General features: G+C 37.3%; 1 protein-coding gene across 4 annotated transcripts in view; it reads right to left on the reverse strand.

The window, feature by feature from the left end:
• Positions 1 to 16,454, reverse strand: part of RNGTT (RNA guanylyltransferase and 5'-phosphatase) — a 335,687-nt gene that overhangs the window by 293,807 nt on the left and 25,426 nt on the right. For all 4 annotated transcript variants that reach the window (XM_021937590.1, XM_021937589.1, XM_021937592.2 and 1 more), the window contains 2 exons: positions 10,578 to 10,681; positions 10,399 to 10,487 (listed from right to left, as the gene is read on the reverse strand). In XM_021937590.1, coding sequence (XP_021793282.1) covers positions 10,399 to 10,487; positions 10,578 to 10,681 — 193 coding nt within the window. The remainder of the gene's footprint in view (positions 1 to 10,398; positions 10,488 to 10,577; positions 10,682 to 16,454) is intronic.

Genomic DNA, 16,454 nt, shown 5'->3' on the forward strand with positions numbered 1-16,454 from the left:
ATATAAGCGAAATGAAGTTTCTGAAGGAAGAAGATAAAAAATAAAGAGATCAGTCTTGAACTGAAAGACATCACTTAGAAATAAATAGCTATGACCAAGAAAATCTATAAATTCCATTATCTCCATTACTTTGTAAGAAAAAGTGCTTCAAAAAAGCCACACAAAGATGTGCGCTGCATTTTTGTATTCATGTGTCTTAATCCAACATGTAAATTTCCTTACTATCTTCTATTTCAGACCAATTCAAGCAACAAATATTTCAACTTTTGATGTTTCTCACCTAAGCTACTGTTTTTGTATCCAATTTTTACTCTTGCAAGATTAAATATTTTTATGAATAGGAAATGTAAGAATAATTGTCAATTAGCTAATATGCCATGTGAAGATATGTAATCTAGGAAAGTGCCATTTTCCTTTTAATATTCTTTATATGCAAATACACAGAGTCTTAGTCTAATGGTTCAGTTATACATTAAAACATTTACAGATAGGGTTATAAAGTTACAAAACCATCATAACAAACCTCTATAGAAAAATGTGGGAGATTACATATTTGATATAAAAAAATCCATTAATTAGGTATACTACAAGCTTAGATATGTCTTCAGTATTTTTTTAAAGCAATTTTCAGTTTTCTTCATCATGAGAATGGGTCCATCTAGTGGTAAGTAAGCCTCACTTTTTAACTAAATATTAGCTCACAATTAACTATTTCAAGGCAACTTCTATTCAAATTTTTCTAGGCAAGCTAATATAATGAAATAAATGTATATGGCATTTACAATCAAACTAGGAAAAGAAACTCCCCAACAAATGGACAGAGAGATCAGCTATAGCTATACATGCTAGGGGCAGTTTATAAAGGGCTGGTGACTATGTATCTTTTTAAATAAAGCCTGATCTCAACATATACTATTTTTGGCGGGGGGGATACAGACAGGGTCTCTCTATGTTGCCAAGGCTGGTCTTGAACTCCTGGGCTCAAGAGATCCTTGGTCTTGATCTTCTGGGATTGCAGGCCTGAGCCACCACACCTGACCCACAATTTATTTCTATCTCACTAGCTAGATAATTTTTTTAACGCTTAAAATCCTAATTATCTGATCAGTCTAATTCGGTCAGTAGTTGTTTTGGTTTTGTTTGTTTGTTTGTTTGTTTTTTGAGATGGAGTTTTGTTCTTGTTGCCCAGTGCAATGGAGCAATCTCGGCTCACTACAACCTCTACCTCAGCCTCCTGAGTAGCTGGGATTACAGGCATGCGCCACCACGCCTGGTTAATTTTGTATTTTTAGTAGAGACAGGATTTCACCATGTTGGTCAGGCTGGTCTCGAACTCTGACCTCAGGTGATCCACCCACCTCGGCTTCCCAAAGTGCTGGGATTACAGGTGTGAGCCACTGCACCCAGGGTTCAGTAGTTCTTAACTGAGGAAGATTTTGCCCCCCAGGGAACATTTTGCAATGTCTAGAGACCATTTTAATTGTCACAATTTGTGGGATGAAGTTGAAGTCCAGCCTGAATAACATAGCAAGACCTGGTCTCTAAAAAATTATTTAATATAATAATAATAAAGGCAAAAAAAATTTAATGCATTTGTTCCTCAGACTCCTCAGAGGATTGGTTCTAGAATCCCCGCTCAGATACCAAAATCCTCTGATGCTCAATGCTCAAGTGCCTTGTATAAAACGGCATAGTATTTGTATATGACCCATGAACGTCCTGCCCTTTTCTTTAAATCACCTCTAGGTATTACTTATGATACCTAATACAATGTAAGCACTATGTGAATAGTTACTATACTATATTTTTTGTTTTGAAAAAAGCAGGTTATTTATATGGTACAGTATGCAGCTATTATTTAACAGAACAATATTATGGGATATACATGAAATATATTAAGGGTGTGTGTGCATATATTCATATATTTACATGAATATATGTAACAATCACACATATATACTCATATACCGAGGTGTATGACTAGCACCTACACAGCTTAAGGTAATACTGAGGCCTTTATCTGAATAATTAAAAACAACTCACAAAAGTGTTTTCTCATTTGAGAGAAGCCATTATAGGGGTAAACGCTAAATATGCTTAATGAATTCAAAGGAGGGCAGTCAAGCAATTTTAATCTCTGGCATTAGAGGTCATGATTTTAGAAGGATTCATACTCCAGGTTTAGGAAAACAAATTCATCCTTGTTATAAATTGTGCAGGTGTATTCTTAGAAGAACTGATAAGAAAAAAATCTAATTGTTTTGAGTGTTTACAGGTTATAAAATTTATAGAACCTAGTGATAAATATGTAACTTGTTTTATATTCCCAGCAGTGATTCTGTTCATGTGGATTGAAGTGGAAACATTTGCTTTGGGCCTGCCAAATTTTGGAGCACAGGATGTATTGCCAGTTATTTCTTATAATATTACTGTAGAGACAATAACAGGAACTGGTCTCAGAACTGATTGCTGATAACACCTTTTTAAATAAAAAGCATTAAAGAATCAAGCTTAAATAGTCTTAGGATCTGAAAACATTGTCCTGCTTTTATAGCACTTTCATTTATTTTTAGTTTCAGAGAAGGGATTTTTATCAGCCTTGCACAAACTCTTGCTGATCAATATTTGTGACCACAAATAGTAAACATTTGTGATGTGGTAAAAGTTAGACTCAGGTTTCCTTTCAAAGCTATCTTGTTTTAAAAAAAAATCCCAGCCTGGATGACATAGTGACACCTGGTCTTTAAAAAAAAAGTAACCTTTAAATTAGCTAATATAATTGTTAATTTATCAGTTACAGTTGACAATTGATTCAGTTATCAGTTGATAATTGGTGAAGCTGTGGGCTAATGCTGTAGGCTTGGTGGAAATACAAAGTTCTTGAAACACACAGAAGCTTGAAACCTTTTCTAATCCTTAGCAGTAACTACAGCTTCATAGTCCCTTATCTGAAACCCTTAGAACCAGATGTTTTCGATTTTTACCATATTGTTAGCTTCTCTGGGGCAGTACTCTCAAATTATTTTTATTATGGAAATTTGCAGACATATCCAAAGTAGTGAGAATAGAAAAATGAAACCCCATGTATCCATCATCCAGCTTTGGTAACTATCATTTTGCTGATTTTTTTTCATCCTCCACCCTTAATAATATTTTTGGATTACAATTGGCCTTCCTATATCTGTATTAAAAATATTTGGGAAAAAGCTCAGTAAAAAAAAATAAAAAAGTAAAAAATAATACAAATTTTAAAATACAGTATGGTAACTGTTCACATAGCACTTACACTGTATTAGGTATTATAAGTTAATACCTAGAGGTGATTTAAAGAAAAGGGCAGGATGTTCATAGGTCATATGCAAATACTATGCCATTTTATACAAGGCACTTGAGCACTGAGCATTAGAGGATTTTGGTATCTGAGGGGGATCCTAGAACCAAACCCCCCGAGGAATCTGAGGAACAACTGTATTAATTTTTTTTTGCCTTTATCATGATTATATTAAAAAGTTTTTTAGAGAGCAGGTCTCGCTATGTTGTCCAGGCTGGACTTCAACGCCTAGGCTCAAGCAATCTTTCCACCTTAGCTCCCAAGTAGCTGGGACTACAGGCATGTGCCACTGGGCCCAGCTCTTATTTAACTGATACACAATAACTGTACATATTTATGGAGTACAGTGTGATATTTCAATACATGTCTACAATGTATAATGATCAAATCAGGATAATTAGCATTTTCATGACCTTTAACTGTATTTTAGAGCAAATCACAGATATGTCACTAAAAATGTTTTAGGATACATCTCTAATAAGGACTCTGGGTTTCATATGATTACCATGCAATAATTACACCAAAAGAAGAGTTACAAATTCCTTAATGTCATCTAGAGCCTAGTTTCTTTTCAGATTTCCTCGAGTACCTTTAAAAAAAAATTTTTTTTTTTTTTTTTTGAGACGGAGTCTCACTCTGTCGCCCAGGCTGGAGTGCAGTGGCGCAATCTCGGCTCACTGCAAGCTCCACCTCCCGGGTTCATGCTATTCTCCTGCCTCAGCCCCCTGAGTATCTGGGACTACAGGCACCCGCCACCACGCCTGGCTAATTTTTCGTATTTTTTTAGTAGAGATGGGGTTTCACCGTGTTAGTCAGGATGGTCTCAATCTCCTGACCTCGTGATCCACCCTCCTCGGCCTCCCAAAGTGTTGGGATAAAGTTAGTTTTTCAAACCAGGATCCAACAATAGCCACAAATTGCATTTTTTTGTTATGTCTCTCAAGTGTCCCTGATTCCCTCTTTTTTTAAATGCCATCAATATGACGGAAAAACCTAGCCATTGTTCTGTGAAATGTTCCACATTCTGGATTTATCTGATTGCATCCTCATGGTATCAATTAGTTTGTTCTCTTATCTCCTGCATGTCTTGTAAATTGATAGTGAAATCCAGAGACATAATTAGATTCACTTTTAAGACTTTAGGTAAGAATATTTTACAGACGGTACTGTGTATTTTTTCATAACACATCAAGAAGCACATAATGTTTGGTTGTCCCACTTTTAGCGGTACTAAGATGAGTAAGTGGGTTCAAGTGGTGGCTGCTCATTTTGTCTTCTACTTAATGATTTTACTGACCATTGATGATTGTTGTTTCTAGGTTGTTTTTTTGCTACCAAGGAAGTTGTGATGAAATTCCTTTCACATAACTCTTTATGTCCATCTCTGACTACTTCTGTAAAATAAGTTCAGTCTTGATGAGTCAAGAGAAACGCTTTTAAGGATCTTGAGAAATACCACGATGTTCTCTCTCCACAGAGCCCTCTGCAGAGACTCTATCAATTAACACTCTAAAAATGTATGAAATCACCCATTTTATCCAATCCTTGACACTAACAGATATTATAATTTTTTTTGCCAAGAAGGAAAAGTTTATTGAGTCAGCCACAGAGGAACAGAGAAACAGATGCAGGGAGGTTCTCTGTGCAGCAGGGTATGCAACAAACATTTACCTGACAAAGAGAACAAAACCCAAAGGTTTTGTCTGTGTAGAAACAGACACTAATACGAGGCTACTTTTACCCACCTAATGTCCTCACTCTTCCTTATGATCCCTTTTCCTCATAAAACATAACATTATGTGTTTAGCAAACACATCGTTGCTAAATCAGCAGGAGCTATTATAGTGCTCCAACTTAATAAGTTGATTTTTTTAAAAAGTTGCCCTGTGGCCAGTTCACAATTAAACTAAATAGTTTTGTTCCAAGATTCCTTTCTCTGGCAACAAGGCATTTCCAACAAACAGGTCATTGTGTCACCAGGAGCTGGTCTCAGTCCATGGCACAGAGCGACGTGCCCCTGGCAGCCCCAGGGAGGGGAAGGGGAAGCCACTGGGAGGGGTACTCAGTTATCCGGGCGGCCCTGAGGAGAGGTGGCCAAGGGCCACCTGAATGCTGTGGGGCTCCACCCAGGATAGTGATGGCTGGTTGGCTTTGCATGAGGAAGTGACAAGAACTTTAGGCTGGGCCCCCAACATGCCATGTGCAAGGGCCTTGTTCAATCCGGAACTGAACTGACACCACTCCCAGCTGGTGCAGGGCAAAGTCCCCCAGGAGCTCTCAGAAATATAATTTTTTTAATCTTTGCCAATTTGATGTGGAGTGCAGCTAACAGCATGTATTTTAATTTGTATCTCATTAGCAAGTGAGAACAATTTTTTCATGTTTCTTGGTTTCTTGTATTTCATATTCTGTAAATTGCTCTTTCATTGTTTTCCATAATTTTCTATTAAGGAATGCCTCTTTCACCTACTGGTGTATAAGATATCTTCATAAATAAGATTATTAGTTTTTTATGTCACATATGCTTCAGATATTTTTCCAAATTTGTCAAAATCTTTTTTCAAGACAGAATTTTTGCTATGTTGCCCAGACCAGTCTCAAACTCCTGGGCTCAAGCAATCCTCCTGCCTCAGCCTCTCAAGTAGCTGGGATTACAGGTATGTGCCACCAAGCCAGACCCCAATTTGTCCAACATCTTTTTGCCTTCCTTCTGTTGTGTCTTTTGTTGTTGTTTTATGTTTTGTTTTTTTCTTTGCCCTCAAACATTTTCCTCTCCAATTTTTTTTTTTAAGAGACAGAGTCTCACTCTATTGCCCAAGCTGGAGTGCAGGTGTGATCATACCTCACTACAGCCTCGAACTCCTGGGTTCAAGCAGTCCTCCCACCTCAGCCTCTTAAGGGACTACAGGAGTACACTGCTGCACTTAGCTAATTTTTTTATTTACAGAGACAAGTTCTCACTTTGTTATCCAGGATGGTCTCAAACCCCTGGCTTCAAGTGATCCTCCCATCTTGGCCTCCCAAAGTGCTGAGATAACAAGAGTGAGCCACTACACCCACCTGTTGTTTTTGTTTTTTTTTTAAACACGAAAATGTTTCACTTTTATGTGAAACTAGAAACCAGCATAGCAACTAATTACAGATTTCAATGTTAAAGCCAGAAACTGGATTAAAAACCTGGCTTATCCATGTTAGTATAGCAGTGACAAGAAAAAAAAAGAAAAAACCTGGCTCAACTACTTATTAGATGCATGACCATGGGCAAAGTACTTAACTTCTCTGAGACTCAGTTTCCTTATCTGTAGTTTCCCAAGTCCATTGAGCAAATAATAAGCATTTATTAATACTAGCTTATTAATAAACAAGGGTTCACGCCTGTAATCCCAGCATTTTGGGAGGCCAACGTGGGTAGATCACTTGAACCCAGGAGTTCAAGTCCAACCTGGGCAACATGGTGAAACCGTGTCTCTACAAAAAATACAAAAATTAGCAGGGTGTGGTGGTGCATGCCTGTGGTCCCAGCTACTTGGGAGGCTGAGGTGGGAGAATCACTTAAGCCCTCGAGACAGAGGTTGCAGTGAGCCGAAGTCACACCACTGTACTCTAGCCTGGGCGATACAGCAAGGCCCTACCTCAAAAAACAAAACAAAACAAAACAAAACAAAAAACAAAAAACTAGCTGTTACTATCATCATTAATAGGCACCACACTTTAAATTCCAACAGCAGTTCTCAAATTTAAGTCTGCATAAAAGACACCTAATACTTTTCTTTTGAAAATCTAGATTCCTGGCAAAAGTGCAGTGGTGCATGTACTCCTAGCAACTCAGGAGGCCAGGGCAGGAGGATCAATTGAGGCCAGGAGTTCAAGGCTGTAGTATGCTATAATCATGCCTAATAATAGCCACTGTACTCCAAGCGGGCACCATAGCAAGACCCTGTCTCTTTTTAAAAAAAAAAAAAAATCTGGATTCCTCACATTCATCCCTAGATATTTTGATTATGTAGGTCCAGGATAGGCCCTAAAACATACATTTCTAACAAGTATCTGCAGGTGGTTCTGACGCAGGCAGTCCAGGAGCACTCCTAAAAGAAAAATACTCATTTATGGATTCTGTCTTTGGTGATATACATGGAATATCCTTCTTTCTTTACTCCAGAATTAAATAAATATTGACTATTTTCTCCTATATTCTTATTGATCCTTTTAAAAATATTTAATACACCTAAAATTCACTTATTATGTGGTTGGCTAACGGAACACCATTTGGTGAAAAACCACACCTTTCCTCTCTAATTTGAAAACATCTCCTTTACCACCAGGAACTACTGCTGCTGGTTCCATTGCTTTACCATATGATTCAATGACTGGAAAGAAAAAGCTCCTCATTACTCGTTTTTCAAATTTTTCTTGCTCATAATCTTGCGTGTCTAATTTGCCAAACTATTTTTTTCTGTGCCTAGTGATATTCAGTGACTTAATAGAGGTGTGGGATTTTACAAATTAATTTCAAAGTAATTCTGCCTAACTTTCATTGGGATTTTTGTTTGAATAACATTAAAACTTTGAAATTAATGTGGAAACAAGTAATGCCTCTCCATTTCTTCATGTTTATTTTAATATTTAAATATATTTTCTTCCTTAAGACCATCTACATTTATTAATAACAATTCCTTGGTGTTTTGTACTTCTGTTATAGAAGAGAGAGGTAGTTTTAAGTATGAACTTGCAACACAGATTGCTTAGGATATAATCCAGGCTCTAGCCCTTACCAGCTGTGTGAGTTACCCTTCAGCAGTCTTAACTTTTCCAAGTCTCAGTTTAGGGACATAACAATACTATCTACCTAATATAACTGCTATGAAAAGAAAATGAGACAATGTGTGTGATAGGGTTTACACAAAGACTTGCAGGAAGGAAATGTTCAATATGTGATAGCCAATATTATTAAGATTAATGGGACTATTTTCTAATCATATTTTCTAACTAATTATTGCTTGTTTCCAGGAAAGTTGCTGATGTCTTCTTTTTTATCTTATGTTCTCAATATATTCCCAAACTTTCTAACAGTTTTTCTGTCAATTATCTAAATAAGGAAAAACATTAGCTACTTAAAATCAAGCAAGACATAAAAAAATTTGATTAACAAAAGTTTTAAAATATTACCAAAAAATTAAAACGAGATGAATAGGAAATATTTTCAAAGAGTAGATATATGAAGCTAATTTACATCATCTAGTCCTAAGAAGAGAAAGAACTACTCAATAAACTACGCTGAAACAAATGGCTGGTTATGTAGAAAACATTTAATTGGCCAGGCACGGTGGTTCACATCTGTAATCCCAGCACTTTGGGAGGCCCAGGCAGGTAAGCAGATCACCCAAGGCCAGGAGTCCAAGACCAGCCTGGCCAACATGGTGAAACCCCATCTCTACCAAAAATACAAAACTTAAGCTGGGCGTGGTGGCTCACACCTGTAATCCCAGCACTTCAGAAAGCTGAGGCGGGCAGATCACCTGAAGTCGGGAGTTCAAGACTATCCTGACCAACATGGAGAAACCCCATCTCTACTAAAAATACAAAATTAGGCGGACATGGTGGCACATGCCTGTAATCCCAGCTACTTGGGAGGCTGAGGCAAGAGGATCACTTGAACCCGGGAGGCGGAGGTTGCGGTAAAGTGAGAGTATGCCATTGCACTCCAGCCTGGGGAATAAGAGCGAAACTCCATCTCAAAAAGAAAAAAATACAAAAATACAAAAATTAGCGGGGTGTGGTGGTGTACGCCTGTAATCCCAGCTACTCAGGGGACTGAGGTGGGAGAATCGCTTGAACCTGGGAGGCAGAGGTTGCAATGAGCCAAGATCACTCCACTGCACTCCAGCCTGGGCAACAGAGTGGGACTCCATCTCAAAAAAAAAAAAAAAGGAAACTTTAAATTGCATCCTCAATTTAAACCATATACCAACACAAATAACAGAGAATCAAAGTTGGCCAGACACAGTGGCTCATGCCTGTAATCTCAGCACTTTGAGAGGCCATAGCAAGAGGATCACTTGACACCAAGAGTTCAAACCAAGCCTGGGCAACATAGTGAGACCCTGTCTCTACAAGAAATAAAAATAAAAATAAAAATAAATAGTGGGGGATGGTGGCGTGTGCCCGTAATCCCAGCTACTCAGGAAGCTGAGAAGAGAGGACCACTTGAGCCCAGGAGTTCAAGGCTGCAGTGAGCCAAGATCGCACCACTGCACTCCGGCCTGGCGATATAGCAAGACTTTGTCTCAAAAACTAATTTTTCTTTCATTAAAAAAAAATTAAATTTAAAACCAAACCTTAAAAATTCTAGAAGACCACTCCTAGCAGCATTGTTTATAAAAGCAAAAAAAAAACAACAAAAAACCTAAACATAACTCAAATGTCATTTTCAGTAACTGCCATTTTATGAAAATTTACGTATTATATTTATTATTGCCTGCCCTCCTTCCCTCAGCCTCCGGCCCACACTAGAATATGAGCTCTGGAAGAGCAGGATGTTTTTTTCTGTTTTCTTCACTGATGTGTTCCAAGAGCCTATGCCTGGCATAGATAGAGTAGCAATCAATAAAAATCTGATGAAGGAATTGTGCATCAACAAGATAATAAACTATAGTGTATTTGTATAATGGAATACTATATAGCAGCAAAAATTACAATTACATCATCATACATCACTCTCAGAAATACTGAATGAAAAAAATGAAGTTTCAGAATAATACATACAGTATAAAATGTAAAATTATAAAATGTAGAAGTATAAAAAATAAATATGTAGTGTTTAGGACAGACTTTCCCAACAGGACACCTGAAGAGGGGAAATCAGGGCTTTATCTTGAAAAATGTAAAAATTATGAACATACATTTATTACATAATTCACAAAAGTCAATCTCTCATTTTAATAAATACTACTTGGTCATTATTTAAAACAGAAAAAAAAACTGTCATATCAACTTATTTGCAAACAAGAAAACAGAAACCTAACTGCAAAATAAAATATTCAACAGTGGCAAAGTAAAGCCAAACATACCTATAAGTTCAGGTGGATTTCTTTCATTAAAGCGCTCACACAGACGAATAAAGGTCTCAGTATTCTCAGTGGTAGGGCACTCACCATGTCTAGTAATATAGAAAAAGTTTTTTTGAAAAAAGAGATTACAAATTGTGATGAAAGGTTTCAATATTAAAGAACCTCAATATATAACTTACCCTTTACACTGAAGTTTTATATATTTGATTCCTTCTTTTTCTATGTCATTTCTGTCATAGAACCTTGAAGTATTTGTCAGGTCCACCAATAAGCCCATTTTAACCTAAAAAAAAAAAAAAGGGCAGATTTACTAGTAACTTACTTTGTTCCCAAATAAGTTGACTAAATGGCAATACTACAGTTCATCCATCTACACTGAGGGATATTTTGTATGTACTTTGCCCTTGAGCAATTGATAATAAAAGTACCACTTATCTAAGTCTTATTCAAGACACTAAAACTAAGCAGGCTCTTGATAAAATAAATTAACTCCCAAACTAAGGAAGGAACAGGAATATAAGCAAAACAAATTCTACTGCCAACATCACAAAAGTCTATGCAAAAGAGAAAACACTAGAGTTTTCTCTAGTGTTTGCTGCATATACCTCTGCACCTATGACTTATTAGACAAGAGGCCAGAGCAGGAATAGCACCTATCTGAAATACACCACAACTCAAGCTCCAGGCACACATCATCCACCCCAGCCTAAGCAGCCACTACCAATAACTCTGTTAATATCTACTGACTACACCATTTTATATCCCAGGCTTAAAAGATGAGACAAACCATTTATATCATATATATGATATGTGTGTGTGTGTGTGCGTATATCTTATCTCATTATATATATTATATAGATATCCCTTTCTTTGTTATTAACAACTCTTCTATTTTCTGAAAATATACTAAAGCCTCAAGTTATGTTTTTTTGAAAAGAAGCAAGGTTAAAAATAGAAACAATCTTATTAAGAAGATGGCAGTATGGGAGAGAAATTTGGCCAGGCACAGTGGCTCATGCCTGTAATCTTAGCACTTTGAGAGGCCGTGGCAAGAGGATCACTTGAAAAACCATGTGTTTGGGGGAAAAAAGATTAAAAAATTAAATAAGAAATTTCCCTCTCCTTATCATATAAAAACAAGGTACATTGTTAAAAAAAAAAAAAAAGTTTCATTTTCTGTAAAACTAAGGCACATAAAATCCACACATTCATAAAAAATGTCTAAGTTCTGCCAAAAAGTTAAGAACACTGCAGAAGCTATATGGAAAGGAAGAAAAGAGAAGCAGACCCAGGAGCAGCAGATTTTAGAAAAAAGGCAACAAAAGTACATTTCCAGTAAGAAAGAGCACACCATAAAGTGGTAGACCTATCTCTCATCTACACAAGAGCTAAGGAATCTGGAGAAGATGGGACAGATTACAGGGAAGCAGAAGCATCACAAGGGGGAAATACAGTGAAGACACACAAAAGCAGTAAAAATGACCCCATGCTGGTAAATTTCACAAAATATCAGCACACATATTCCGGTTTCATAAAGAAACCATCCAAGTAAAGCAGTAAGAAGATTCTAAACTGAAATGCTTGGGACTTGAAGTGTTTAGGATTTCAGATTTTTCAATATTTGCATTATACTTACAGGTTGAGCAATCCTAATACGAAAATCCAAAATCTGTAATGTTCCAATAAGCATTTCCTTTGGGCATCATGTAGATGCTAAAAAAGATTCAGATTTTATAATTTTGGATGAGGGATGCTCAACTTGTACATACTTTAATGGAATACTATAAATCTGTAAAAAAAAAAAAAAAAAAAAAAAAGAACAAGAAGTTCTATGTGCTGATATATGAAGATCTTCAGAGTATACTCTTAAGTTGGAAATGCAAGGTTCACACCAGCATATATAATGTGCTACCTTGAGTGTGCAGGGGAGAACACAGCAATCTGTGTTTTTTGTTGCTTATATACACATAAAGAAATTTTGAAAGGATGTATTAAAAAACCTAAAAACATTGGAACCTGTGTGGTATGTGGTGAGGGACTAGGCAGATAGAGAGCAACAGTGAGAGGGAGACTTCATGACACCAACCTTTTAAAACTTCTGGATTTTTGAAATAAGTGAACGTATTGTCTATTTCTTAAATGACAAAAATCATTATCATGATTTTTAGGTACCATGTGATGCCTAAGAATCACACCTTGGGCAGTTAAATTCTAACACATAGGGTAAAAAAGTACATATAGTCAATAAAGTACGTATAGTCAAAATTCTCTCATAAATTCCTTAAATAACCAATGAAGAACAGTATACATGGCCATATGCGTATTACTGGAGGCTTAATCCCATCTCAATAAGTCGATCATAGCCGATGTTTCTTTCTGGATTGGAACAAAAATCATTATTTCTTCTGTTGAGCACTAGCTGAAGAAGTTGATTTGCGTTCAGGGGCCTTAAGTATGAAAAATCTTTAAAACCTAGAATCACAATCAGCCAGCAAGGCAGTCTCACTAACAAATGCACACCAATACTGAGGCTAGAAAAAGTAGTAGTAAATTCATACATCTTCCACCCCATTCTGAAGCATATACTCTAATATAAAAAAGAAGACAATTTATACCACATAGGTTGATGGTTGTTTCAATCCCCAAATTTTCCTGCTTGGTATTTATCTTTATTTTCTCTCCTATCAGCACCCCGACTTTCCTCCAAAAGCCCCTCTTACCTTTTTTTTTTTTTTTTGAAACCGCCCAGGCTGGAGTGCAGTGGCATGATCTCGGCTCACTGCAAGCTCCGCCTCCCGGATTCACGCCATTCTCCTGCCTCAGCCTCCCGAGCAGCTGGGAAGGCGCCCGCCACCACGCCCGGCTGATTTCTTTTTGTATTTTTAGTAGAGACGGGGTTTCACTGTGTTAGCCAGGATGAAAAAGCCACGCTTTCTCCACTTTAATCCTTGAGTTTCCGCTCCCTCCCTCTTTCCCCCTTGGGTCGTCACAGGAAAAAAAAAAAAAAAGGCAAGAGAAACAATCTGCACTTACTTTAATTGATATATTTTATGTATTTACGGGGTATATGTGATATTTTGTTACTGCATGTAATGTGTAATGATGAAATCAGGGTATCTGGAGTATCCATCACCTTGAGTATTTATCACTTCTATGTGTTAAAGAGTATTTCAAGTTCTCTCTTCTAGCTACTTGGAAATACACAATACAATCATTGCTAACAACAGTCACCTTACCCTGCTATCGAAAATAAGAATTTATACATTATATCTAACTATATGTTTGCACTAACCAACCTCCCTTCACCACGCCCTTCCCACCCTCTGATATCTATCATCTATCATTCTACTGTCTATTTCCATGAGATCAAATTTTTTTTTAAGAGATAGGGTCTCGTTCTGTTGCCCAGGCTGGAATGTAGTAGCACAATCACAACTCATGGTAACCTCAAACTCCTGGGTTCAAGTGATCCTTTCATCTCAGCCTCCCAAGTTCTAGGACTACAAATGTGAGACGAACTTTTTTGGCTCCCACAGGAGTGAAAATGTGAAATTTGTCTTTCTGTGTCTGGCTTATTTCACTTAACATAATGACCTCAAGTTCCACCCATGTGTTGCAAATGACGATTTCATTCTTCTTCATGGCTGCATAGTATTCCATTGTGTATATATGCCGCATTTTCTTTATCCATTCATCCACTGATGGACACTTAGGTTGATTCCATACCTTTGCTATTGTGAACAGTGCTGCAATAAATATGCAAGTGCAGGTATGTATCCCTTTGATATAATTATTTCTGTTCCTTTGGGTACATACTCAGTAGTGAAACTGCTAGATCGTATAGCAGTTCTACTTTAGTTTTCTGAAAAATGTCCATACTGTTTTCCAGGGTGGCTGCACTAATTTACATTCCAATCAACAACATATAAGAGTTCCCTTTTCTCCGCATCCTTGCCAGCATCTGTTGGTTTTTTTCTTTATAATAGTTTTGTTGTTTTGTTTGTTTGCTTGTTTGAGAGACACAGGGTTTTGCTCTGCCACCCAGGATGGAGCGCAGTAGCACAATCATAGCTCACCACTGTAACTTCGATCTTCTGGGGTCAAAGGATCCCTCCACCTCAGTCTCCTGAGTAGGTAAGATGGTAGGCATGTACCTCAAGCCTGGCTAATTTTTTAAATTTTTTTAAAGATGATGTCTAGTTATGTTATCAAGGCTAGTCTCAAATTCCTGGCCTCAAGTAATCCTCCCATCTATCTCAGTTTCCCAAAGTACTAGGATTACAGACATGAGCCAGTGTACCTGGTCACAAATAGCCATTCTAACTGGTGCAAGATGATATTTCACTGTGGTTTGGATTTGCATTTTCCTCATGTTTAGTAATGTTGAGCATGTTTTTAGCATTTTTTCATATATCTGTTGGCCATTTGTATGCCTTCTTCTGAGAAATGTCTATTCACATCTTTGCCCACTTTTTAATGGGATTTTTTTCCCGTTGTGTCCAGTTCTTTGTATATTCTGGATACTAATCCCTCAGAAGAACAGTTTGCAAATATATTCTCCTATTCAATAGGTTATTTCACTCTGTTGTTTCCTTTGCTGTGCAGAAGCTTTTTTTTTTTTTAATTTTATTTTTTGAGACAGAGTCTCACTCACTGCCCAGGCTGGAGTACGGTGGTGTGAATGTAAATCACTGCAGCCTTGACCTACTGGGCTCAAGCAGTCATCCTGCCTCAGCCTCCCAAGTAGCTGGGACCACAGGTATGTGCCACCAAGAAATGAGGTCTCACTCTGTTGCCCAGGCTGTTCTCCAATTCCTGGGCTCAAGCAATCCTCCCACCTTGGCCTCCCAAAGTGCTAGGATTACAGATGTGAGTCACTGCCCACTGCACCCAGCACAGATGCTTTCTGGTTTCCTATCATCCCATTTGTCTACTGTTGTTTTAGTTGTGTTTTTGAGGTCTTAGCCATAAAATTGTTACTAAACCAATGTCCTACAGTGTTTTCCCTATGCTTTCTTCTCAAAACTACTGTTTTACGCTTTCAGGTCTTACACTTAAAGTCTTTAATCCATCTTGAGTTGATTTTGTATATGGTGAGAGATAAAGGTCCAGTTATTCTTCTGTATATGGATATCCAATTTTCCCAACACCATTTATTAAAGAGAGTGTCCTGTCCCCAGTGCATCTTCTTGGTGCCTTTGTTTAAATCAGCTGGCTGTAAATGCGTGCATTTATTTCTGGATTCTCTATTCTGTTCCATTAGTCTGTTTTTATACCACTACCATGCTGTTTTGGTTACTATAGCCTTGTAATATATTGTAAAGTAGTGTGATGCCCACAGCTTTGTTCCTTTTGCTCAAGATTGCTTTGGTTATTCAGGGTCATTTCAGGTTCCATATAAATGTTAGGATTCTGGTGGGGTGCAGTGTCTCATGCATGTAATCCTAGCACTTTGGGAGGCCAAGGTGGGAGAACTGCTTGAGCCCAGGAGTTGAAGACCAGCCTAGATAATACAGTGAAATCCCATTTAAAAAAAAAAAATGTTTTAATAAAATAAAAAAGGAGCTTTGTCTATTTCTATGAAAAATGTCATTGATATTTTTTATAGGGATTGCACTGAATATGCAGATTGCTTTGGAAAGTATGGTCATTTTAATGATATTAATTATTCCAATCCATGGGCATGGAAGTCTTTCTATTTGTTTGTGTCCCATTCAATTTCTTTCATCACTGTTCTAGTTTTCCTTGTAAAGATCGTTCACTTTCTTGGTTAAATTTATTCTTGGGTATTTTACCCTTTTTGGAGCTATTATAAATGGGATTGCCTTCTTGATTTTTTTCTCATCTAGTTCAGTATCAGCATACAGAAACACTACTGATTTCTGTATGTTGTTTTCTCTTTTTTGTTTCTTTCAAAGCCAGGGTCTCACTCTTTTGCCCAAGTTGAAGTGCAGTGGCTCAATCATGGTTCACCACAGCCTGGAACACCTGGGTTCAAGTGATCCTCCCACTTCAGTCTCCTGTGTAGCTGGAACTAGAAGAACCCACCATTGTGC

The sequence above is a fragment of the Papio anubis genome, chromosome 6, assembly GCF_008728515.1.
Source record: "Papio anubis isolate 15944 chromosome 6, Panubis1.0, whole genome shotgun sequence".
Classification (NCBI taxonomy): Eukaryota; Metazoa; Chordata; class Mammalia; order Primates; family Cercopithecidae; genus Papio; species Papio anubis.